Source organism: Acinonyx jubatus, chromosome A3 (genome assembly GCF_027475565.1).
Source record: "Acinonyx jubatus isolate Ajub_Pintada_27869175 chromosome A3, VMU_Ajub_asm_v1.0, whole genome shotgun sequence".
Taxonomy (NCBI): Eukaryota; Metazoa; Chordata; class Mammalia; order Carnivora; family Felidae; genus Acinonyx; species Acinonyx jubatus.
In genome coordinates, this window is record NC_069388.1 from 126,000,001 (window position 1) to 126,012,103 (window position 12,103).

The following is a 12,103-nucleotide window of genomic DNA, read 5'->3' on the forward strand; positions in this document are numbered from 1 at the left end:
AGTAGGGAAAACTAATAAACCATTGTAGAAGGCGTAGATGTTCCGCGGCACTCGAATTCCTAGGCTCCGTCTTAAAATGGGCTTCAAAGCTCACATTCATTTGTTTCCAAGGTACCCGTTTTTAGGTTTTGTAAGGCCTCTCTGGAGAAACAAAAAGTCCGCAAACTTCTTGTGGAGCTCAGGCTTGTGGGTTTGTTCTACCAGCAAATGTTCCGCAGGGATTCTTTGCCCCGGTGACATACGGGGGAAATGGAGGGAGGAAGGCTCCCGTCGACAAGAAATCAGATCGTCGGCCAGACTTAGATGGCACCCATCACGTGCCAGGTGCCACGGCATGTGCTATGTGCAGTCTGTGATCCCCCCGAGCACCCCTGGGGAGCGGGGGGTGCCGTCGTCCCCAGTTGTACCCGTGGGGCAACAGCCCAACCTGGAGCGCGTGGGTGGGGCAGTCACATTCACACCGGGGAGTCTCGCCCCAGATCCACTCTCTTGCTTCCCTTTGAGGGAGTGAATGAGAGGCCGGAGTGGGGTAGCGGTGGGGGGAACATTTGCCAACGTCCAGAGGGAGATGCTGGAGGAAGAACCCCGAAGACTGAGGCCGGGCTCCCGGCAGCCGAGCAGCCACCACAGTGCTCAGAGCTGGGTGCCGTCCCTCTGGGACCCAGCCCCCGGTTTCGGCCCCACACACCTTCCCCACCATCTCCTCAGCCTGGCAACCTGCCTCCCTCCTGCGGTGCCTCCCCGAATCCCTCCTTCCCTTTCAAAGCCTCCACCATCGTATTGAATGCTATTTACTGTACCTGCATATTACATTTCTTCTCACTGTGGTCACTCTCTCCCAGACTTTATAAAGTCATGAAAGCAGGGATCTGGGGGGAGTTCTGCCTCTTTTCCCCAGGTTTCCCAAGTGCCTAAAACAGTGCTTGGCACAAGATAGGTGCTAAAGAAACATTCACTGTGAGAAGACAGAAAGAGAGGAGGGGAGGGAGAGAAGGAGGGAGGGAAGGAAGAAAGAAGAAAGATTGCCCATGAGCAGACTCTATACTCATCTGTTTCCTCTCTGCAGCCCTACTTCTGAGGTGGTACATTGAGCTCGACGGCTTCTGAGCCTGTTCCAAATCTAATAACCTCTGATTCTAAAAACAGCCCGAAGGAGCACCCGGGTGGCTCAGTCGGTTAAGCGTGTGACTCTTGATTTCAGCTCGGGTCACGATCTCACGGTCTGAGTTCAAGCCCTACGTCGGGCTCTGCACTGACAGTGCAGAGCCTGCTTGGGATTCTCTCTCTCCCTTCCTCTGTCCCTCCACCCCTCAAAAACAAACAAACACACTTAAAAAAAAAAATCACAGGATTTTCAAGACAGCCACCACAGACATTAATGAAAGTCAGACCCAGAAGACCCAGCTCCCAAAAATGGGTGTCTGATGAGCTGGCCAACACTCCTGAAGGGTGGTGAGACTCGAGTGTTAGAAGCCCTCAGTGATTGCTACAGGGCTCCCCAGGGGCGGGGGGTCTTGCACCATCGTCACCGCACAGTCACTGACCTCAGATAAATCTACGAGCCTCCTCGGGACTGTGGTAGACCAGCAAGCCAGCTTCCTCCAACCGAGAGAGGGTTCCACCAGAGCCTGGAGGTACAGAGCCCAATTCAGCCATAGGACCCTCTCTCGTGCTTTGGCTCAACACTCCTCCACCCTCCATCGGTCCCTCCTGTCTCCCCTGCTTCTGCACTAGGCCCGGGGACTTAACTCCCTTCCAGACTGTGGGCTTCCTGAAGACAGACCTCCACGTGCATTTGCCTTCACTTCCAGCCGTCAGCGCTAGACATTCAGTGATGCCTTAAGGGGTGTGGTTCCCCATTTGTATTAGCCTGAGAGCTTGCAGATCGGAGCCGGCAGGAGGCACATACATAAATGATTTCTGCCCTGGCTGGTCCTCCCCTCACGCCTTCCTCTGCTGCCTACTCAGCAGCCATTCTGCTGGTATCTGCCAAGGTCCTGTCATCTGTCAGTCATCAGGCAAGTGGGGCCGAAGACTAGAGGTGAAGGGGACACTACCTGCCTTTGGGGACCTCCCGTCCAGGTCTCAGGGTGATGCGGAGAGCTTTTCTATCTCCAGCAGCCACATCAGGTCAAGAGCAGGACGAGGCCCACCTGGGGGTATGGGGACGACCACCTGACCAAGATAGCATTGGGTCTGCCATTCAGCGTTGAAAGGATTTCAAGAAACGGAAACTGGATAACCCAAGAGGAGGGAATGTGTGAAGTAAGAAAGCCCTGCTCCACCTGGCGGGGCTAGAACAAGAATGCCTGTGGAGGGGCAGGTGGTGACGGAGCTGCTGAGCCCAAGTAGGGGTGCGGGTGGGGGTGGGGTGGGGGTAGCAGCCTCATGGGCCAGACTGAAGGATTTGAACTGCATCTTCTACACGGGGAGGGCTATTGGAAGTTCTTATGCAGGGTCGGCCATCAAGAATTAAGAGAGAAGCAAGCACGCTGTAGGTGGATGGGTGGGCCAGGGGTCGGGAGGCAATAGGGTAAACAGGAGGAAAGCCAACACTGTGGAAAGAGCATCGAGCCGATCTGGAGACGGGGCTCCAGTCCTGGGTTGGGCCGCTAATTCGATACGGGATCCCATGACCCCATTCTATCAAATAAAGCAATTCAATGAGATCATCTCTATGCTCCGTCTAAGTCCTACCGTTTATTGATCTAACTCATGTAGAGCAGCTCCTCAGGCTCAAAACCGCTGTTGGAACAGAGATGGCTTCTCACGTGATTGAAATGAGTTCTCCAATTCTTCTGTGACCACAGCAATTACTTTATAGATAATTGCAGAGCTAAATTGGGTGACACTCTCCCTCAGCTGGTCCAGGAAAGGCAAATAAATGGCGTTTCACCTTAGTGTATATATTATAATACATTATTTATGACCCGCCTAATGCAAAAAGGTCTCTTCAGTGTAACAAAATCAAGCAAAAGGCATGGCTAAACCAACAGTGAAAATCAAGAGATCATAGGCTTTAGAAGAAAAGGATGGATGGGCACCCGACATGTAGAATGAGAGCACGGGATTTGGCTCTAAGCTTCCCAGCAGCCAGAGCAAAAAGAGAACCTGGTAGGAATGAGCTTAGAGCCTTATTCATCGCAATGGTTTTTCCTTTTCCATGGCCAGAGTTCCATCTCATCCAAAACACCTAAGTAGGCCCCTTATCGACTCAAAAATAGAAAAATCAGGATGATTGGACAGAGCTTCAAGAATCTCAAGGACTTGGAGGCCACTTAACTTTCTTTTGGCTCATGGGTACACAAACAAGGCTGCAGAGGATTGGGGCAAATGGACAGGAAGTCTTCTGGAACGACTATTCAAAAAGGTCTTCTAAAGAAGTTTCATTATTCTCTAGTGGGGGAAGGGGGCGAGTGGAGAGATTAAGCAAGAGATTCTCATGACTTTCAACATGCTCTTACCATCAGAAAATGTCCACGGCCGTACTGCCAACCTTAGAGCCTTAGGACATGTGGCCGTAAACCGGGAGGAGGAGGACCTCAAGTTTTAACCCCCCACTGGCCTTTATAAAGTAGCCAAAACAGACGGGGACCCACATGGCCTGGATTCTACCATCACTGCTCCCCCCAAGCTGTGTGACCAAGGCAAGCATTATCATGGCTGGACCTGTCTTCTTAGCAAAGGCTTTTGTCAGTTCAGAGCTAAACTTCTGATGAATGAAACCTTAGAGAAATGACCGAGCACCGCTTTTCACCCCGAAGAGACACAGCTTATTTGTAAGCTTTCAGTTCTGAGAGGCTGAATGCCTCTTATGCAAAGGTATCATCACCTCCCAACAAGGAAACAGAAATTCCTTCCTAGCCCAACTGTGCCTCCCTCCAATTCATTAACCTGGTTTGTCCTCCTTCATACCTGTGTGAAGCCAACAGAGCTACACATGCCCCGGTGTCTCTCCAGAAGGAACATGGGCACTTGATCTGGACCATACAACTTCTGCCCCAGGAGTTCCTTTTGTGCATCAGATTGAATGTTCCTTCAGGGAAGGAACCAACTTCCTCTTTTATTCTGCTACAATGCCTAACATACAACCTCAAATCCTAGTGAATTTTGGAGACCACAGTCCTGGAGACAAACTACATGAGCTTATAAAGCCATCCGCCAATGAAACAAATAGTACCGACATAGCCAAGTTTCACAATCCTGCGTGTGTTAATTATACTTCTCGCTCTAAACGGTTGAACAAGTCTGGGGTCCCCACTTAATTCTACGAAACATAAATGAAAGTGTTTAGTAAATTATTGAATGCTAGGAGTTATAACACATGGTCACAAATGACGTCTCCATTCTGCATAAACTGGAACAAATGGCTTTACGTCCCTAACCTCAGTTCTCTCTACCCTAAGTGAGGACAGTGGCCCGTCTGCAACTGCACGGATGTAAAAGGACTACCTGTAGAACCCCAGTTCCCTCTACAACACGTGGACTATTTGCGTTTAGGGGACAGAGCTTAACTAGTGCTATTAAGGGGGAAAAAAAAAAGCTGCATCATTTAATTGCTATTTATTTTCATAAACATGAGGTATTTCAAAGTGCTATAAGATGCAGCACTAAATATATACATTTTGAAGAACTTAAACACAGAACTTTGCATTTACCCAGTTCTATGAACCAAACATGAACAAATACATTAACAGGAAGAAACAGGCTAGGAAAAAGGCATATATATATAGTAAATTTCTTTACAAAAGTTTCTTAGTTCAAAAAGTGATAAAGTAATATCTACTCAAAACTTTCACAACTCATTTTCATACGAAAATATAAGTATCAAATTTAGTTATGTATCAGCATCATACTAAAGTATACAGGCAGTGTAAGAATTAGTACAGTACATAACAGAGATTAACAATATATTTGTATACAAAACATGCTCCTCAAACATTGAGGTATTACAGTACTTAGGTATGAACTTCCAGTCTAATACTGGCCGCAAAAGCCACCTCTCATTACCCAGGACGTATACAAAAGGCGGGTGTGTCAATGGTATTTACAGAAATGTTCCCCAGGGGTTATCAAATGGCAAACCCCTTACGTGACCATCTGCTGGAACTTAAGCACCATTTTAAAAAAGAAGGAATGACTTTCCGTTGTTTGGAAACTTGGAACAAACAAGGTGACTTCAACAGCCCAGAGGCTCCCAACTGTCACGAACTTCGACCGCGGTCTCGGAGGTGACATGGAGGAAACTGCAAGGGCCACCCAGCATCCCATCATGCGGGCCCTCTCCCGAGGTCCCGGCAGAACCCCACATGTCCTGCTCCCCACCCAGATCCAAACTCGACGGGGAGGGGGACCGATGTGAAAGTAAACCCACATTCTTAATGTCAACACAATGTTTGTTTAAAAAAAAAAAAAATCAAAATGTGCAAAGTGGCAGAGTGACTGTCCAGTTTCGAGAAACGTTTAGCAAGTCCGAGCGTGTTCAATTTTCTTTAGCAACTGCTGCTGTCTTGCCTGCAACTTCTCCTTCTCCAGCAAAAGCTGATGCTCCTCGGCCTGGAGGGAGTGGACGTACTCGGTGGCTTTTTTCAAAATGACCACCTTGGCGGCCTTCTCGTTCTTCACCAGCTCTGGCACGTGGTCCCTGAGCGTCAGGAAGCTGGACCGCAGGTCATTGCGGCGCTGGCGTTCCAGAATGTTGTGGTTCCGGCGGCGCTCGCTGTCCTCCGAGTCAGAGTTGCGGGGACTCAAGCTCTTAGCCTTCGGGGGGATGACGCTCTTGAGGGGGCGGGGCGATGCTTCGCTCTTGATCTTCTTCTGGGGCGGCACATCCTCGCTCTCCACGTAGGGGGAGGGGGCGGCGTAGTTGTGCTGCTGGTGGATGGGGACGCAGCGCTTGAGGATCAGCTCCCCGGACTGGGCCCTCCCCGGGCCCGGGGCCGCGTTCTTGGGCCGCACGGTGATGGTGAAGGTCGTGACGGCCTTGCTGTTGGAGGAGGACCTTCGCTTCTCCACGGTCACCACGTCAATTTCCTCCTCCTCGTCTTCCTCTTCGTCATCTTCATCATCTAAGAACGAGAGGGGAGTCATTCTCTTGGGGAGACACAAGAGGGGCTACCCTGAGGTCCACGGAGAGGCTCTCACGTCAGGCGCCGGCCCAGTGCGCAATCATCGTGGATCCATCCACACGGATGTGGACGGCACTGGGATGTGGACGGCACTGCACGGTGGTTCTCGAAATTAGATACATCCGGGAGTTCCCCCCTCCCCCACACCGCTGGACTTTTTTTCAGCCTCCACACTCAGACTTTAGCCGGTGGCAGAAATATAAACCTGGGCTTTGGGGTCAGGCAGAATCCCGACTCCCATCGCACACCAGTTGTGGGACCCCGGGCAAGTTAGTTAACCTTCCGGAGCCTCTATCTCTTCAGCTTTGAAATGGGGAGAACGCCACAGGGTTCTGGAGTTGGACAGGTACTACGTGGAGAACAGAGCCTAGCAGACCGATGCTCCGCAAATGGTAAGCTTTGATCGTCATTATTAGTCTGTCCCAAAGACTCACTCGTATTTCTCTCTCCACGCTTAAGAATTGAGGATCCCCATTTTAGGAGCATCGTCTAGCAAGTGACACACAGTTGGGTTTGATTTCAAGGCCTTAAGCTTGAAGGGGCACTTTTACTAACGAAGGCCGAAAAATAACCCGCCTGCCATGAACCTGAGTTCTGTATCGGTAAGCAGGTGTTCATCTAACAAAGACCAAATCTTAACTACGAAGTCAGAATCCACAGGAACTCTAAAACCCCAAGTGGGGGCGGGGCGCCGCTTCGCAAAGTCCCGGGCAATAACAGCAACAAAAACATGTAGCATCGTGTCTACACTTCCCCCTCTCTCCTCCTTTACTCCCTCACCGGGATCGAAAATTATTGTTTAAAATGCAAGCATGAAAATCAAAACACATCTTCTGCTTGATCTGAAGGGGGCCGGAAAGCTGAACAATTGTGGGATTTGTTCTGAAGCCGAAATGTGAGGCTGTTCCAGTCTGTGGGTCCCTTTAAGCCAATGTTTTGGTTTTCTGCCAAGAAGACAGCTGTTGGAAGGAAGTGCTCCCTCACCGAGAGCTGTCAAGGCACAGACATTAAAGGGACAGACCCGATTCAAACTGGAGGCTTATCACCAAGTTTCCTTCCAGGAGCCTTAGATGAATCCGTCCTCGGCCCTCAAGGAAATTTGGGCTTTTCCATCCACCTGCATTCTGAAAACACTTGGGTTTTCAAGATCCAAGGGGCCCCCAGCTCCCTGCTGCTGGGACAAGGGCTATTCAAGTGTTTGGACAGAGTTCTTTTTACCTCCAGAGTTCCAGGCAAAGTCTGGGTTTTAACCCAACCCTTCAGTTTAAGGCAGACAGAGGCACACAATGGAACCAATCGGTGGGTGCTCTCCCAGGGTGTGTACATCCTGGAGGGCCTAAGTGCCCGCCCTCACCTTGAAGGGCACTGGGTCACAAAATAACTCAAAGATCTGGCATTCTAGCCAGAGACAAAACTGGACCCGGTGCTCACTGCACGCCATGCAGAGGCAGCCCCTTGAGAATGTACACAACAGTGGCTTTACTTGCCACCAGCTGCTGAATGGAGGGGGGAGGCGGTTCCCCCCCCCCCCCCCCCAGCCTTTCAGATCCTTGGCCCGCCCGCCAGCCAGCATATCGCCGCCTGCTGGCCACGGACCAGGAGCAAATAGCCCACCACCCACCGAGGGCGGGGAAGACTACGGAGGCTTGAAAAAAATAAATAAATAAATAAAACTGGTAGTAGCCATCTGTGCAACCTCCCTCTACCTTCCTGCGCCCTACACAGGATTTTTGCACCGCCTTTGTGTCTTCTCCCCGCGCCTGCCCTCCCGACCTGGGAGGCAGTCCCTTTCCACCCTGGTGCTAACAGGTTTCTGCCCAGAAAACGCACCCAGCGCGCCTCTCCACTCCCACCCAGCTTTAGCCACCCAACTTTTCCTAATTTTATCCCTTGGACCGGCCGCACCGGAGAGGTGGGGGACGGGTGGGGACCAGTGATAGAGTCAGGCTCCCGCAGAGGGTGGCGGGCACTTCGGTGAAGGTGAGACTTTGGGGAACACCCTCTTGGCAGCTTTCGCTCCCCCTCTTCTCCTTATCCTGGGGGGGCTCGGCTTGGAGGAAGCCGGCCCTCTGCCACCAACACTACCTCCAAAATACGCTCCCCCCCCCCCCTCAGTCAAACCCCACGGACAGTAACAAAGGGATCGCGACTCCCGCTCCAGGACCCCAGGGAGGCGGCCGGCCCCCGGCACGGTCTTTACCTGAGTCGCTCAGGGTGTCTTCTCCGGAGGTGCTGAGGGCCTTGTGGTCACCGCCACTGGCCGGGCGGCCTCCGGGGCGCGGGGGGATGGCAACCGGGGCTCCTGCCGAGGCTGCGGCACTCGCCCCCGACGCGACCGCGGCGCCCGCCGCCGCCGCCGGGGAACCGGCCGGGGCGGCTGGCGCGGGCTCGCGCTTGTTCACCGGGAAGGGGAAGACGACGGCGGGATCCACGCACTCGGCGGCCGGGTGGGCGAGCTCGGCGGGCAGGGCGGCCCCGGCGCGACCCGCCCCCGCCGTCGCGCAGTGCCCGCGGCCGGCAGGGCTGGTGGCGCCCGCTCCCGGGGCCGGGGCTGCGGGCCCGGCGGCGGGCGGCCCGCGGCCGTGCTGCAGCTTCTCGCTCACGGCGCGCTCCAGCTTTTCGCGGGCCGAGAAGCCGCTCCACATGCAGTCCTGGAGGATGACCGGGTTGGGGGTGAGGCCGCTCAGGCCCCCCAGGCCGAACGCGTCCTCTTCGGCCGGATTACCCCACAGGTCGGCCTCGGGCAGCAGCATCTCGGTGGCCCAGTTCGGGGGCTCGGGGCTGTGCTCCGGGAAGGCACGGCTGGGCGACAGCGGGGGCGTGGGCAGCAGCTCGAACTTCTTCCAGATGTCCTCCCCCGGGGGCGTCGAGTCGGGGCCGCCGAAGTAGAAGTCATCTTCGTCCGGGTAGAAGCAGGGCTGCAGCGAGTCAAACTCAAGGTCTGGGTTCTTGCAGATCATCCCCGGCATGGTGGACGCGGTGCAGCTCGGCATCGGCTCGCCTCCTGGCCGGCGAATGAGGGCTTCTTTCCGCTCCGCTCCTTTTAGTTAGGGGGGTGCTTCCTTCCCGTGGGGGGCGCGGAGGGCGGGTGCCCGCGCCAATCTCCGACACTGCAACCGACAGACACACCAGGAGAGAGTTGGCAAGCGAAGCCTAATGTGGGGGGGGGGGGGCAGTGGGCGCCCCCTCTCACCCGGCTCGTCAGTCTCCCCTGCAAGCCCCCCACTCCGCCTGGTGCTCCCGAAGGTGGAGGAAGTTCTGGCTCTCGCTCTCTCCCTCCCTCCTTTTGTGTACAAGCTGTCTACGACAGGGGGTGGGAGGGGGCATGCAGATGCGGGGGGTGGTGGTGTGGCTCTGCAACTTTGGAAACTGCCATTTCATTCACACTCGGCAGTGCCTGGGGGAGGGGGCCGCTCAAGGCTGCAAAATCCTAGCTCTCTCCAGCTCCCCGACAACCCAGTTGCACCATGTAGGTCCAGCTGCTCAAAGGAAGCCGGAGGCTCCAACCCAGCTACCGGCCAGATGATCTGGAGAACCCTCAGTCCCTCCTTTGTAAAATTGCAACCTCGGGAGTGCAAAAGGTAGCGGGGGATTTAGGAAACTTTGCAAAAGGAAAACGCCTTTCTCTCGACTGAGACCCAACGACGGGCACCCAAACCCCCTCCCCCCCCCCATTTAGAACAGACGCCCCTCAGCAATCCATCCGCTGCAAGCAGAGTCCTGCCAATAGCTTATTTTGAACCTCTCTAACCCCACCCCCACTCTTACAAACCCCCCACAACGTCCTCTTCCTGGGAGAGGGGAGAGCCTGAACCCCAGTTCCCGGGAATGGTGCAGGGTCCCCGGGAGAGCCGCGTCTCCTCGGGGCTGGAGCAGTCGTGACCCAGATTACCACCGCGGCGGCCTCGCCCTAACCCCCCTCTCTTCTTCCTCCAGGGGCACCCTTTGGAGAACCCCAGCTTCGGGGTCGAGACGCACCCGCTCTCCGTCAGCTCAAACACGGATAAATGTTCTAGAGAAGGGCGAAATTCTTTTCGATGAAGCCATTACACCCCTCCTGGCAAAGGCTGTAAAAAGGATTAGGGCGGGTCTCTTCCACCCGGGGTGCCTTCGGGGCTGGAACTGGCTTTTCAGGGAAAACCCCGAGATGGTTTTGTTTCGGAAGCAGCAACAGTCCCCCGAGGATACTCGAGCGCCCTGTGCGCGAGCCGCGATCCCGTCCGGGGCTTGCCTTCCCGCCGCGCTCGCCACCCGGGGGCCGCCGGGCAGTTTGCAACCCCAGCTCCTTACCTCCCGCCGGCTGCCGGGGATCCAGAGGCGATTCTGCGCGGGGGTCTCCGGGTGGCCTGGGGGTGGTGGTCCTCGGGTGGTTGCAGTCTGTGCGCGCTTGCGCCTGGCTAGCGCTAGCTCGGCTCCAACCCAGTTCCCAGGAGCCCCCCGCATCCACCCAGCGCGTCCAGACAGATGACTGTCACTGGCTGCGCTTTGAAGCTCGGGGGATATTATTAACTGAAAAATCTGACACACCCGGGGGGCGGGGAGAGAAGGGGGCTGCGGCACAGACAAGGGGGAGGGAGAAAGGCAGAGGAAAGCGGCTTTACCCCGCCCTCTTGATTTCCATAAAAATCAGGGGAGGCGCCAAGGCTTTCGCGCCAAAAGCCACTTGCTTTTCTTCTTTGCAGAGAGGAGGCTGCAAAGCTGGGAAAGCCCGGGGTGTGCTCCTCCCTCGCTTTTAGACCCCCGGGCTTGCACCCGGTGCACTCTGCGAACCAGCTGCGCGCCGAGCGGTGCAATGCAGCACCCACCCTGCGGGCCTGGCAGTTGCTTGGCATTAAAATATTTCTTTCCGGAGGGCTCCGGGGGTGTGTACTGGGGGATGGGGGGGCGGGGGTGGGGGAGCCGAGGCTCCGATCCCAGCCCCCGCCCTGACTGCGTTTGTGTTCGGCTGAGTGCGACGCCAACGTCGAGCAAGGCCTGGCGGTGGGGTTGCTCGTGTAATCTCGAAGGGAGGCTAGACCGAGGGTGCAAAATGGGAGGAGGAGGACGCGCCCATTTAGGAACGAGACCGCAGGATGTTTCTAGTTTTGAATTGAAAGGAGAGGGGCGCCCCCCTTGTTTGAAAATAAATAAATAACTTCAGGCTACGAGGGTGGCGCCGCCGTGGTTTCTTCGGCCGAAGGCGACACCTCGCGGAGACCGAGAAGACAGCGGAGTTGCTGGATCTGGTCTTCGGGGCTGGAGTAGGGCCACCCCGCCGCCCCCTTCCCCCACCCCCCCCCCCCCCGCGGCACTGTCACCAGCCTTCCCCACTGCGCAGGGGGTGGCGGCGCGGGGCGGCTTCCGAGGGAAAAGAGCGTTAAGACCTGCCCCCACGGGCTCCCAAATTAGCTTTTGCAAAGCTAGTATTTTCCCGAATTATGGGGAGGCTGATGAGGTTCACATAGAAGTATGGGTCCCCACCTCCTGGAGACCAAACCTCCTGGCTCAAAACCCTTGACTGCAAATTGTTGGAGACAAAAAGAAAGGCTGCTGTCGCTACTTGGCTCCTTTGTGCCTCAGTTCCCTCATTTGTGAAATTGGGAGTTGGTAATGGCGCTTATGTCACAGGGTTGTTTTGAGAATGAGCGTTCTAAAGGAGTTTAGAACAGTGCCCAGCACCTAGTGAGCGTCTGCAGGTACAGGTAGTAACAGATGAGGTTTCCAGGGAAATGGAGACCCCCCCCCCCCCCATCCGGCAGCATTACCCTCTCATCCCACCGCCATGGTCAAATCCTCACTTCATTCTGGTCAAGCTATCGTACAGGTGTTTGGGGGAGACGGGGAATCAGAGATCATTGCCACTACCCCAAAACTCCCCAGGGAAAACCCGGATCCCCTGGGCAGCCCTCTTCACAACCAAATACCTCATGAGGTGGAATTTTCCCTTGGAAAGCATTCCCTGGGTGGTTTTGGGGTGGGGGAACCTGGCCCCCTGA

The 12,103-nt window shown here is 55.1% G+C and overlaps 1 protein-coding gene across 1 annotated transcript; it reads right to left on the reverse strand.

The window, feature by feature from the left end:
• Positions 1 to 4,551: 4,551 nt before the first annotated feature.
• On the reverse strand, positions 4,552 to 10,630 carry MYCN (MYCN proto-oncogene, bHLH transcription factor). Its single transcript, XM_027077939.2, has 3 exons — positions 10,419 to 10,630; positions 8,329 to 9,238; positions 4,552 to 6,068 (listed from the first exon to the last, which is right to left on the reverse strand). The coding sequence occupies exons 2-3, from the start codon at positions 9,119 to 9,121 to the stop codon at positions 5,464 to 5,466; spliced, it is 1,398 nt and encodes a 465-aa protein (XP_026933740.1). The 5' UTR covers positions 9,122 to 9,238; positions 10,419 to 10,630; the 3' UTR covers positions 4,552 to 5,463.
• Positions 10,631 to 12,103: the final 1,473 nt, after the last annotated feature.

Bases quoted from the DNA above. Each gene is read 5' to 3' on its own strand.
- MYCN (XM_027077939.2), bottom strand. From the start codon at position 9,121: ATGCCGAGCTGCACCGCGTCCACCATGCCGGGGATGATCTGCAAGAAC. The intron at 6,069-8,328 runs GTAAAGACCGTG...TCTCGTTCTTAG, and splicing joins AGACACCCTGAGCGACTCAG to ATGATGAAGATGACGAAGAG.